The sequence below is a fragment of the Oncorhynchus kisutch genome, unplaced genomic scaffold (genome assembly GCF_002021735.2).
Source record: "Oncorhynchus kisutch isolate 150728-3 unplaced genomic scaffold, Okis_V2 Okis05a-Okis16b_hom, whole genome shotgun sequence".
Taxonomy (NCBI): Eukaryota; Metazoa; Chordata; class Actinopteri; order Salmoniformes; family Salmonidae; genus Oncorhynchus; species Oncorhynchus kisutch.
In genome coordinates, this window is record NW_022261982.1 from 6,758,218 (window position 1) to 6,770,563 (window position 12,346).

General features: G+C 40.0%; 1 protein-coding gene across 1 annotated transcript in view; it reads right to left on the minus strand.

Moving 5' to 3' along the window:
• Positions 1-3,311: 3,311 nt before the first annotated feature.
• The window catches only part of LOC116359805 (gastrula zinc finger protein XlCGF28.1-like), a 31,265-nt gene continuing 22,230 nt past the window's right edge, over positions 3,312-12,346 (minus strand). The window contains exon 3 of the mRNA XM_031813550.1: positions 3,312-6,365. Coding sequence (XP_031669410.1) covers positions 5,302-6,365 — 1,064 coding nt within the window. The 3' untranslated portion in view covers positions 3,312-5,301. The remainder of the gene's footprint in view (positions 6,366-12,346) is intronic.

Consider the following 12,346-nt stretch of genomic DNA (forward strand, 5'->3'; position numbering starts at 1 on the left):
CAAGATGTGTTACAAAGCCACATGCTCTGTCCTCTCTGCTCTACCCAGGTGATTTAAATGTGGATAATACTAATACAGAGATAACCATTGGACATGCATTTTCCATTATGCCATTGTGTTTACCACTTCAGATCCTTACATCTGTAGTTTGAATCATATACAGGGCATTATTCAAGACCCCTTGACTTTTCCCACATTTTTTTATGTTACAGCCTTATTTGAAAATGGATCAAATTCATTTTTCCCTCGTCAATATAAACACAATACCTCATAATGATAAACCGAAAACAGGTTTTTAGAAATTTTAGCACATTTAAACAAATTAATACCTTATTTGGTAAGTATTCAGACCCTTTGCCCTGAGACTCGAAAGTGAGCTCAAGTGCATCCTGTTTCCATTGATAATCCTTGAGATGTTTCTACAAATTGACTGGAGTCCACGTGGTAATTTCAAATGATTGGACATGACTGGAAAAGGATCACACCTGTCAATATAAGGTCCCACAGTTGACAGTGCATGTCAGAGCAAAAACCAAGCAACGAGGTCGAAGAAATTGTCTGTCGAGCTTCGAGACAGGTTTGTGGTGAGGAACAAATCTGGAGAAGAGTACCAAAATATTTCTAAAATCTCTGTTGAATGGGCTCCCTGCTTGTGCCGTAAACTCCTGCCTCACATTGGGGGCAAACCTATTAAGGGCTCCCGAGTGGCGCAGCGGTCTAAGGCACCTCATCTCAGTGCAAGAGACATCACTACAGTCCCTGGTTCGAATCCTAGCTGAATCACATCTGGCCATGATTGGGAGTCCCATAAGGAAGTGCACAATTGGCCCAGCATCGGTCGGGATTGGCTGGGGTAGGCCTTCTTTGTAAATAAGAATTTGTTCTTAACTGACTTACCTAGTTAAATAAAATAAAAAAGTGGACGCATGCCAGCAAAGCCACTAAACAATACATTAATTGCACTATAACAGTGAGAAACGGTGCTCACAAACTGTTAGGACCAACAGCATAGTCTCAACAACTTACCACTGCTTCACCTGGCTATCAGCGGAGCCTTGTCTGGCAACGAAACAGTTCATTCAGCCTCATTTACTGTCTTTTAAAGTAACATGGCTGACTTACTTAAACAAATGTGGTTTCTCCTGACATTTGAGATGTACAAACTATGGCATAAGGAGACGACAAGCAGATAAGATGCAATCCGTAATTTCGATTAATACATTAATGAGCGAGCTAGGATGGACATAGTCAATATAACTATTTGTTCAGCACTTTTGAAATGTACAGCGACAGAATTCAGAACATGGGCCGTTCTTAGTGTTCTCCTTGTACGCCAAGTCAGAACCGGTGGATAAATTAAGGAGCATATAAGCAGACAATGAAAATTCTTACAATATTCAATGATTACATTTCTCAAAAACATGTTATAGTCTTCATGTCAACCACCAAGTTAGAACAGTAGGCAAAATTAAGAGGTGAAACAAGACCAAAATATTAGGGTGAGGCACATGGGTTTATTTTGTCATCAAACTTCATCAAAGTCTGGCATTCTCTGGATTTGTGGTGCTTCAAGACAACTGGGAACTCAGGAAAAAAATGATGACGTCAGTGATCTTCAGGTCGTAGCTGTAGAAAGAGGCCCGAGTTCCCAATTTACAATTCCGAGTTGGATGAAAGTTCAAAACGTATTTTCTCAGTCGTAGCTTGCTTTTCCCTGAGTTCCCAGTTGTCTTGAACTCACACAAGTCAGATTTTTCAGTACCGAAGTAAGTTGTTTTGCGCGCGTCACAAATCAAGCTTCATTGACAGCACGGCCAATGTTGAATGTTTACAATTTTAAACTAGGAAAAAGGCCCCTTAATCTTAGACTTGGGACCACACAGCAACTCCAATGAATAGCAGGCTAATGATTGCTTTGCAATGCTTGCAGTTAGCCACTGATTCCTTCCAAACCACTCATTGTTGAATTTGCAATTTGATATGTAATGTTTGTGTCCAATGGCCGATGAGCACCGATACGTTCTATCTATGATTTCTCATTATTTCTCTTCATAAGACAAAGATTAAAAAGGATTTGCCAGTAGATTGTCGACTTGATTCATGATGATGACTGCTAGCTCAGATTTTGAAAGTATGATGTTGACATGATCAGTCCAATCAAAGCGACTGTAGATATCACAATTTTAAACTAGGAAAAAGGCCCCCACATATCACAGTAAATACATTTCTCCTCAATTAGTCAGTTTCACATTATTACTATTATTATTATTAGTAGTATTTTTTTTCTGACGTAGTCAATATAACTATTTGTTAAGCACTTTGAAATGCACAGCGACATAATTCAGAACATGGGCCGTTCTTACAGTGTTCTCCCTGTACACCAAGTCAGAAACGTAGGATAAATAAAGAGGGCATATAAGGAGACAATGAAAGCTTTATTAATAACTCAATATGTTTTTTTTTACATTGTTTGCAAACACATCATTTATTTCACACTGTTTTATCGCTAAAACTGTGGTGCTCAAAACAGGTGGCTCACCTGCTATGAATGATGGGTCTCCACTGAACTTATCTAGAACACTGCAGTCCATCTGGGTGTTTAACCTTCCCAAGTTCCCCCATGTCACCCTGCTCCTCTGTAAATTCCACTGGCTTCCAGTCGAAGCTCACATCCACTACAAGACAATGGTGTTTACTTACGGTGCAGCAAGAGGAACTGCTCCATCTCTACCTTCAGGCTCAAACCCTGGATCCCAACCCGAGCACTCAGTTCTGCCACCTCTGGTCTCAAGGCCGTCCCACTGCTACAGGAGGTCAAGCTCCATCTCAGCCCAGTCAAAGCACTTCTCTGTCCTGGCACCCCAATGGTGGCAACAGCTTCCCTCTGATGCCAGTGAAGCAGAGTCTCTGCCCATCTGCCCGAAATGGTCTGAAACACCGACGTCTTTAAAGAGTACCCCCCCCTTACTGTGATATGTGGTTGTCTCACCTGGCTATCTTAAGATGAATGTACTTAATGTGCTGGTGACATCACAGGGTCAGAGAGAACTCCTGACTGTCGTCACACAAAAACACTCCAGGCACTCAGCCCATAAGAACCATTCACACAGTCAGATCTAATATGAAGAACTGAATACAACCATAAGAACCATTCATACTGTCAGATCTAATATGAAGAACTGAATACAACCATATGAACCATTCATACTGTCAGATCTAATATGAAGAACTGAATACAACCATAAGAACCATTCATACTGTCAGATCTAATATGAAGAACTGAATACTAAAGAGAAGAAGAGGTTGACCAGTACATATTCATGTAACTTTATTTTTCATTGGCAGATCAATAAAGTTTGCTTCAATGCAGTTTTCCAAACACATTCATGATCAGTAACTAAAATAACTCATCTAGTTTTAAAGACAATTAATAAACACATGTATTTATTTCATAAACTGTGTATCATTAAATAAAGTTGTAAACCCCCCCCCCCCCCAAACTAGTGGTGAAAAGTGATCATCACACCATCTCTATCAGATACATGTTTGGGGCGGAAGGTAGCCTAGTGGTTAGAGCGTTGGGTCAGTAGCTTTTTGTGCTGGATCAAAGGCTGAAATGCTCACTAACAGTATATATAAAAGTATAAGTATATATAAACAAAGTTGTGCACAACATTTGAGAGACATTAGCTTTTTGTGCTGGATCTTTTTATTTCAGCTCATGAAACCAACACTTTACATGTTTAGTTTATATTGGAGGTCCAATGTAATGTAACCTAACATAGATTAGGGCCTCATTTATTTCAATTGACTGATTTCCTTATACAAACTGTAAATCTTTGAAATTGTTACGTTTAGATTGTTGTTCAGTACAATACGACTTGTAGGACGTATCGTATGTTAAGAATTACAATTCGTATGTTATTTTACGCATTGCTAGTCATACAATATGTTACGAACTTGTAATATGTATGATATGTTACGAATTCCAATTTGTTGTTGCTGACGTTAGCTTGGTTAGGTGTGAGGGGTTTAAGATAGAGTTAAATGGGTTTAGGAGAATGGGTAGCTAACATGCTAAGTAATAGCTAAGAAGTAGTAAGTAGTTGCCAAGTTGGTAATTAGCTAAAATACTGAAGGTGCACACTGATTGGTAAAGTAAAGAGAGGCTAACATCTAGAACGCTCCCTCTCCTCTGCACAGTTCTCTCACAGTGAGAACCAATCGGATTACAGTGTTCTACGCTTTCTTCATTTGATCCAATTACAACTTATTTTATGAGATGAGAATTAAGTGATGGAGTGACTTTATTCTTAGCTGGTCAGAGAACCGATGAGGCTTTTCTCCTTAACCTCACAAGGGTAGGGGTCACTTTCCAAAGTGCCTGCTACTCAGGACCAGAAGCTACGAAATGCATACAATTAGTAGAATTGGAAAGACAACACTCCAAAGTTTCTAAAACTTAAAACATATTGTCTGAGTATAACAGAACTGAAAAGGCAGGCAAACACATGAGGAAAATTCATCCAGGAAGTGCCATTACTTTGAAATGGCTGTTTTTCCAATGAAAGCCTATCCACCATTTAAAGGGATAAGACCCAGATTCTGTTCCCTATGGCTAACACTAGATGTGAACAGTCTTTAGACATTGTTTCAGGCTTGTATTCTGAAAAATGAGGGAGAATGACCACATTGAGTCAGTGGATAGTGGGATGTCCCCAGAGCTGGGTCCTGCAGAGCGCACCTTTCTTGTTTTTCTTCTATATTGACGACGCTGTTGCCAGTTGAAATATTATCGATTATTTAGGCTAAAAACAACCTGAGGATTGATTATAAACATCGTTTTACATGTTTCTACAAACTTTACGGATACTATTTGGAATTTTCGTCTGCCTCTTGTGACCGCATTTGAGCCATTGGATTACAGAACAAAATGTGCCAACAAAATGGAGGTTTCAAGATATAAAGAGGGACTTTATCGAACAAAATGAACATTTATTGTGTAACTGGGAGTGTTGTGAGTGCAACCATATGAAGATCATCATATTTCTGACTTTCGTGACTAGTCTACTTGGCTGGTAACTGTATGTAATGTTTTGTGTGCTGAGCGCCGTCCTCAGATAATCGCATGGTTTGCTTTCGCCTTAAAGCCTTTTTGAAATCTGACATGGAGGCTAGATTAACAACAAGTTAAGCTTTATTTTGATGTATTTTATAGTAATTAAATTTGAATTGGTCACTCTGCAATTTCACCGGATGTTGACCAGGTGGGATGCAACAGTCCCAGGTACCCACATGAAGTTAATGTATACATTGGTGTGTTTTTAAGTTGCTCTGGTGAGAGAAACTCCTCCCACAGTCAGAGCAGAAGTAAGGCTTCTCTCCTGTATGTATACGTTCATGTGATTTCAAGGTACCCGATCGGGAGAAACGTTTTCCACAGAAAGAGCAGTAGTAAGGCTTCTCTCCTGTGTGTGTTCTCTGGTGAACTTTTAGCTCATTTGATGTTGTAAAAAATTTTCCACAGTCAGAGCAGAAGAAAGGCTTCTCTCCTGTGTGTGTTCTCTGGTGAACTTTTAGCTCATTTGATGTTTTAAAACATTTTCCACAGTCAGAGCAGACGTAAGGCTTCTCTCCTGTGTGTGTTCTCTGATGAACTTTTATCTCATGTAATGTTCGAAAACATTTTCCACAGTCAGAGCAGGAATAAGGCTTCTCTCCTGTGTGTATACGTTGGTGTGTTTTTATGGTGCCCAGCAGAGAGAAACTCGCCCCACAGTCAGAGCAGACGTAAGGCTTCTCTCCTGTGTGTGTTCTCTGGTGAACTTTTAGCTCATTTGATGTTTTAAAACATTTTCCACAGTCAGAACAGGAATAAGGCTTCTCTCCTGTGTGTGTTCTCTGGTGAACTTTTAGATTATATAATGTTTTAAAACATTTTCCACAGTCAGAACAGGAATAAGGCTTCTCTCCTGTGTGTATTCTCTGATGAACTTTTAGTTGAGTTGATGTTTTAAAACATTTTCCACAGTCAGAGCAGGAATAAGGCTTCTCTCCTGTGTGTGTTCTCTGGTGAACTTTTAGATTATATAATGTTTTAAAACATTTTCCACAGTCAGAGCAGACGTAAGGCTTCTCTCCTGTGTGTGTTCTCTGGTGAACCTTGATATAACCTAATGTTTTAAAACATTTTCCACAGTCAGAGCAGACGTAAGGCTTTTCTCCTGTGTGTATTTTTAGGTGTATTTTTAGGTCTGATAGAAATGGGAAAATCTCTTCACAATGTGGGCAGTGATGAGACCTCTTAGCTCTCTGATCTTCCTGCTGTTGCTCTCTGGATGTGGAGAATGTCTCAACATGGTATCCTGTGTGAACATCAGAAAAAACAGTCAGTTGGTGTGATATACATGTTAATCAAATGTATTTTATGAAGCCCTTTTTACATCAGTAGTTGTCACAAAGTGCTTAACCTGTCTGGTTCAAATCCCATAATTAAAATTATTTTACACCATTTTAAAGATAAACTTCTTGTAAATCCAGCCACAGTGTTTTATTTCAAATAGGCTTTACGGCGAAAGCACACCAAACGATTATGTTAGGTCAGCACCTAGTCACAGAAAACCATACAGTCATTTTCCAGCCAAGGAGAGGTCTCATAAAAGTCAGAAGTAGCGATTAAATTAATCACTAACCTTTGATGATCATCTGGTGGCACTCCCAGGTCTCCATGTTAGACAACAAATGTTTGTTTTCTTCGAGAAAGTTCATCTTTAAACGTGTTAACCCTCGCAAGGCTGCAGGCCCAGACGGCATCCCCAGCCGCGCCCTCAGAGCATGCGCAGACCAGCTGGCCGGTGTGTTTACGGACATATTCAATCAATCCCTATAACAGTCTGCTGTTCCCACATGCTTCAAGAGGGCCACCATTGTTCCTGTTCCCAAGAAAGCTAAGGTAACTGAGCTAAACGACTACCGCCCCGTAGCACTCACTTCCGTCATCATGAAGTGCTTTGAGAGACTAGTCAAGGACCATATCACCTCCACCCTACCTGATACCCAAGACCCACTCCAATTTGCTTACCGCCCAAATAGGTCCACAGACGATGCAATCTCAACCACACTGCCCTAACCCATCTCTACAAGAGGAATACCTAAGTGAGAATGCTGTTCATCGACTACAGCTCGGCATTCAACACCATAGTACCCTGCAAGCTCGTCATCAAGCTCGAGACCCTGTGTCTCGACCCCGCCCTGTGCAACTGGGTACTGGACTTCCTGACGGGCCGCCCCCAGGTGGAGAGGGTAGGCAACAACATCTCCACCCCGCTGATCCTCAACACTGGGGCCCCACAAGGGTGCGTTCTGAGCCCTCTCCTGTACTCCCTGTTCACCCACGACTGCGTGGCCACGCACGCCTCCAACTCAATCATCAAGTTTGCGGACGACACAACAGTGGTAGGCTTGATTACCAACAACGACGAGACGGCCTACAGGGAGGAGGTGAGGGCCCTCGGAGTATGGTGTCAGGAAAATAACCTCACACTCAACGTCAACAAAACTAAGGAGATGATTGTGGACTTCAGGAAACAGCAGAGGGAAGACCCCCCTATCCACATCGATGGAACAGTAGTGGAGAGGGTAGCAAGTTTTAAGTTCCTCGGCATACACGTCACAGACAAACTGAATTGGTCCACTCACACAGACAGCATCGTGAAGAAGGCGCAGCAGCGCCTCTTCAACCTCAGGAGGCTGAAGAAATTTGGCTTGTCACCAAAAGCACTCACAAACTTCTACAGATGCACAATCGAGAGCATCCTGGCGGGCTGCATCACCGCCTGGTACGGCAACTGCTCCGCCCACAACCGTAAGGCTCTCCAGAGGGTAGTGAGGTCTGCACAACGCATCACCGGGGGCAAACTACCTGCCCTCCAGGACACCTACACCACCCGATGTTACAGGAAGGCCATAAAGATCATCAAGGACAACAACCACCCGAGCCACTGCCTGTTCACCCCGCTATCATCCAGAAGGCGAGGTCAGTACAGGTGCATCAAAGCTGGGACCGAGAGACTGAAAAACAGCTTCTATCTCAAGGCCATCAGACTGTTAAACAGCCACCACTAACATTGAGTGGGTGCTGCCAACACACTGACACTGACTCAACTCCAGCCACTTTAATAATGGGAATTGATGGGAAATGATATAAAATATATCACTAGCCACTTTAAACAATGCTACCTAATATAATGTTACATACCCTACATTATTCATCTCATATGCATACGTATATACTGTACTCTATATCATCTACTGCATCCTTATGTAATACATGTATCACTAGCCACTTTAACTATGCCACTTTGTTTACATACTCATCTCATATGTATATACTGTACTCGATACCATCTACTGTATCTTGCCTATGCTGCTCTGTACCATCACTCATTCATATATCTTTATGTACATATTCTTTATCCCCTTACACTGTGTATAAGACAGTAGTTTTGGAATTGTTAGTTAGATTACTTGTTGGTTATTACTGCATTGTCGGAACTAGAAGCACAAGCATTTCGCTACACTCGCATTAACATCTGCTAACCATGTGTATGTGACAAATAAAATTTGATTTGATTTTATGTCCAAATACCTCAGTTTTGTTGGTGCGTTTAGTTCAGAAATCCAAAGGCACAAAGCGCACTCTCAAAGTCATAAAGTACAATAAAAGATGGTAGAAACATGTCAAACGATGTTTAAAATCAATCTTCAGGTTGCTTTTGTCATAAATAATCAATAATATTTCAACCGGACAAAAGCTTCGTCAATGGAAAAAGGTAAACAAGAAACGCGCGCTCTCGATCACGTGCCTGGCTCATATGGATGGAAATTTCCACTGTCCTCTCATTGAAAGCGGTGTATCTCCCTCATTTTTCAGAGTAAAAGCCTGAAACAATGCCTAAAGACTGGTCACGTGTTGAGGAAGCCATAGAGATCTGAAACAATGCCTAAAGACTGGTCACATGTTGAGGAAGACAGATTTCCACTGGGTCCTAAGTCTTCGTATGGTGGATAGGCTTTCAATGGAAAAACAGCCTTTCAAAATAATAGTACTTCCTGGTTGGATTTTCCTCTGGCTTTCACCTGCCATATCAGTTCTGTTATACTCAGACATTATTTTAACAGTGTTTTCTATCCAAATCGAGTAATTATATGCATATCCTAGCTTATGGGCCCAAGTAGCAGGCAGTTTAATTTGGGCACGCTTTTCATCCAAAATTCCAAATGCTGCCCCCTACCCTAGTGAACTTAACTGACTTGCCTATGTCCAAACGCTCGCAGGATATCGACCACAACATCCAGTGAAATTGCAGAGCGCGAAATTCAAAATACAAAAATCGGAATATTAAAAATTCATGAAAATACAAGTGTCTTACATAATTTAAGAGTCTTATTAATCCAACTGAGTTGTCAAATTTGAAAAAGGATTTACGGAGAAAGCATACCAAGCGATTATCTGAGGACAGCATCCCACATCAAAATACTTTTTCAACCAGCACAGGTGTCACAAAATCAGACAGCAATTTTAAAAAATCACTTACCTTTGAAGATCTTCCTCTGATTGCAATCCCAAGGGCCCCAGCTACACAATGAATGGTCGTTTTGTTCGATAATGTCCTTCATTATTTCCCAAAAATATCAGTTCAGATGGCGCGCTTGATTCAGTAGGTCACTCGTTCAACATGCACACAAACGAATCCTAAAGGTTACCGGTAAAGATCGTCCAAAAAAGTCAAACGACGTTTGTAATTAATCTTCAGGTATTCTAATATGTAAATAAACAATAATATTTAAGACGGAGAATAGTGTGTTCAATATCAAAGATAAATAAGAAGAGCGCACTCTCGATGCGCGCAACGACTACTTTTCGAAATGGGGGACATCTTGGAAAAACTACAAATACAAATTTTTCAAAAAACAAGCATGAAACCCTTTCTAAAGACTGTTGACATCTAGTGGAAGCCATAGGAACTGCAATCTGGGTCCTATCTATTTGTAAATCCCATAGGCAAGCATTGAAAAAACAGGTGACCTCAAAAAAATAAATATTCCGGATGGATTTTCCTCAAGGTTTTCGCCTGCCATATCAATTCTGTTATACCCACAGACATTATTTTTTACAGTTTTAGAAACTGCAGAGTGTTTTGTATCCAATGCTATCAAGTATATGCATATCCTAGCTTCTGGGCAGTTTCCTTTGGGCACGTCAGTCATCGGAAATTCCGGACAATAACCAGTATGCTAAGAAAGTTAAAGGTTAAAAAATATATATATTTTAAAATACACTACCATTAGTGGTGAAATAAATGAATAAATTCTAAAGTTACAAATGTCCATGTTTTTGAAAGAATAGCACATTTTTTGTCCAATCAAAGTGATCAGAAATACAGTGTAGACATTGTTAATATTGTAAATGACTATTGTAGCTGGAAACGGCTGAAGATCTCGTACAATGCTGTGTACTACTCTCTTCACAGAACAGCGCAAACAGTCTCTAAACAGAATAGTGTCCAGAAGGCAAGCATCCCGGAGTCGCCTCTTCACTGTTGACATTGAGACTGGTGTTTTGTGGGTACTATTTAATGAAGCTGCCAGTTGAGGACTTGTGAGACGTCTGTTTCTCAAACTCGACACTCTAAAATACTTGTCCTCTTGCCCAGTTGTGCACCGGGGCCTCCCACCCCTCTTTCTATTCTGGTTAGCGCCAGATAGCCTTCATTTCTCAGAACAAGAATAGACTGACGACTTTCAGAAGAAAGGTCTTTGTTTCTGGCCATTTTGAGCCTGTAATCGAACCGACAAATGACCCAGATACTCAACTCGTCTAAAAAAGGACCGTTTTATAACATAATTGCAAAAGGTTTTGTAATGATCAATTGGCCCTTTAAAATGATAAACATGTATTAGCTAACACAACATGCCATTGGATCACAGGAGTGATGGTTGCTGATAATGGGCCTCTGTACACCTATGTACATATTCCAGTTTTTAAAAAATCATCCGTTTCCAGCTACAAGTCATTTACAACATTAACAACGTCTCCACTGTATTAATGGTCAATTTGATGTTATTTTAATGGACCAAAAAAACATACTTTTCTTTCAAAAACAAGGACATTTCTAAGTGACCCTAAACTTTTCAACGGTAGTGTATGTATTCATTTCAGTAGGCTGTATGGGAAGGGGAATCAAACTATTCTAAAACTGGGTAGGAGTCAAAAACTAAGAGGCAAAAGTGGTGAAAATGATGAGCGAAACCATCCTCCACTCAAAATCACAAGGGTGATAGTAGAATTTGCTAAACATTTCTTTTTTTTACATTTGCAAGAATTTCTAAAAACCTGTTTTGGCTTTGTTATTATGGGGTATTGTGATGTCATTATGGGATATTGTGATGTCATTATGGGGTATTGTGATGTCATTATGGGGTATTGTGATGTCATTATGGGGTATTGTGATGTCATTATGGGGTATTGTGATGTCATTATGGGGTATTGTGATGTCATTATGGGGTATTGTGATGTCATTATGGGGTATTGTGTGTGGATTGACGAGGAAAAACGTGTCATCAATTTTAGAAGAAGGCTGTAAAGTACCAAAATGGGAAAAATGGGAAGGGGTCTGACAGTGCCCTCGGAAAGCATTCAGACCCCTTGACTTTTTCCACATTTTGTTATGTTACAGCCTAATTCTATAATTAAATTTAAAAAATATCCTCAGCAATCTACACACCCTCATAATGACAAAGCTAAAACAGGTTTAGAGATTTTGCAAATTTATTTAAAAAAACAGAAGAACAAGACAGACTCAAAATTGAGTTCAGATGCTTCCCGTTTCCATTGATCATCCTTGAGATGTTTCTACAACTTTATTTATGAAACATATGAAATATCCACTACTGTTCAAATGTTTGGGGTCACTTACAAATGTCCTTGTTTTGAAAGAAATGTCCTTGTTTTTAAAGAAAAGCACATTGTCTATTAAAATAACATCAAATTGATCAGAAATACAGTGTAGACATTGTTATTGTTGTAAATGACTATTGTAGCTGGAAACGGCAGATATTTTATGGAATATCTACATAGGTGTACAGAGGCCCATTATCAGCAACCATTATTCCTGTGATCCAATGGCATGTTGTGTTAGCTAATCCAAGTTTATCATTAGAAAACACTTTTGCAATTATGTTAGCACAGTTGAAAACTGTCCCAAACTCAACACCCCAGATGCTAATATATGCATATTATTATTAGTATTGGATAGAAAACACTCTGAAGTTTCTAAAACTGTTT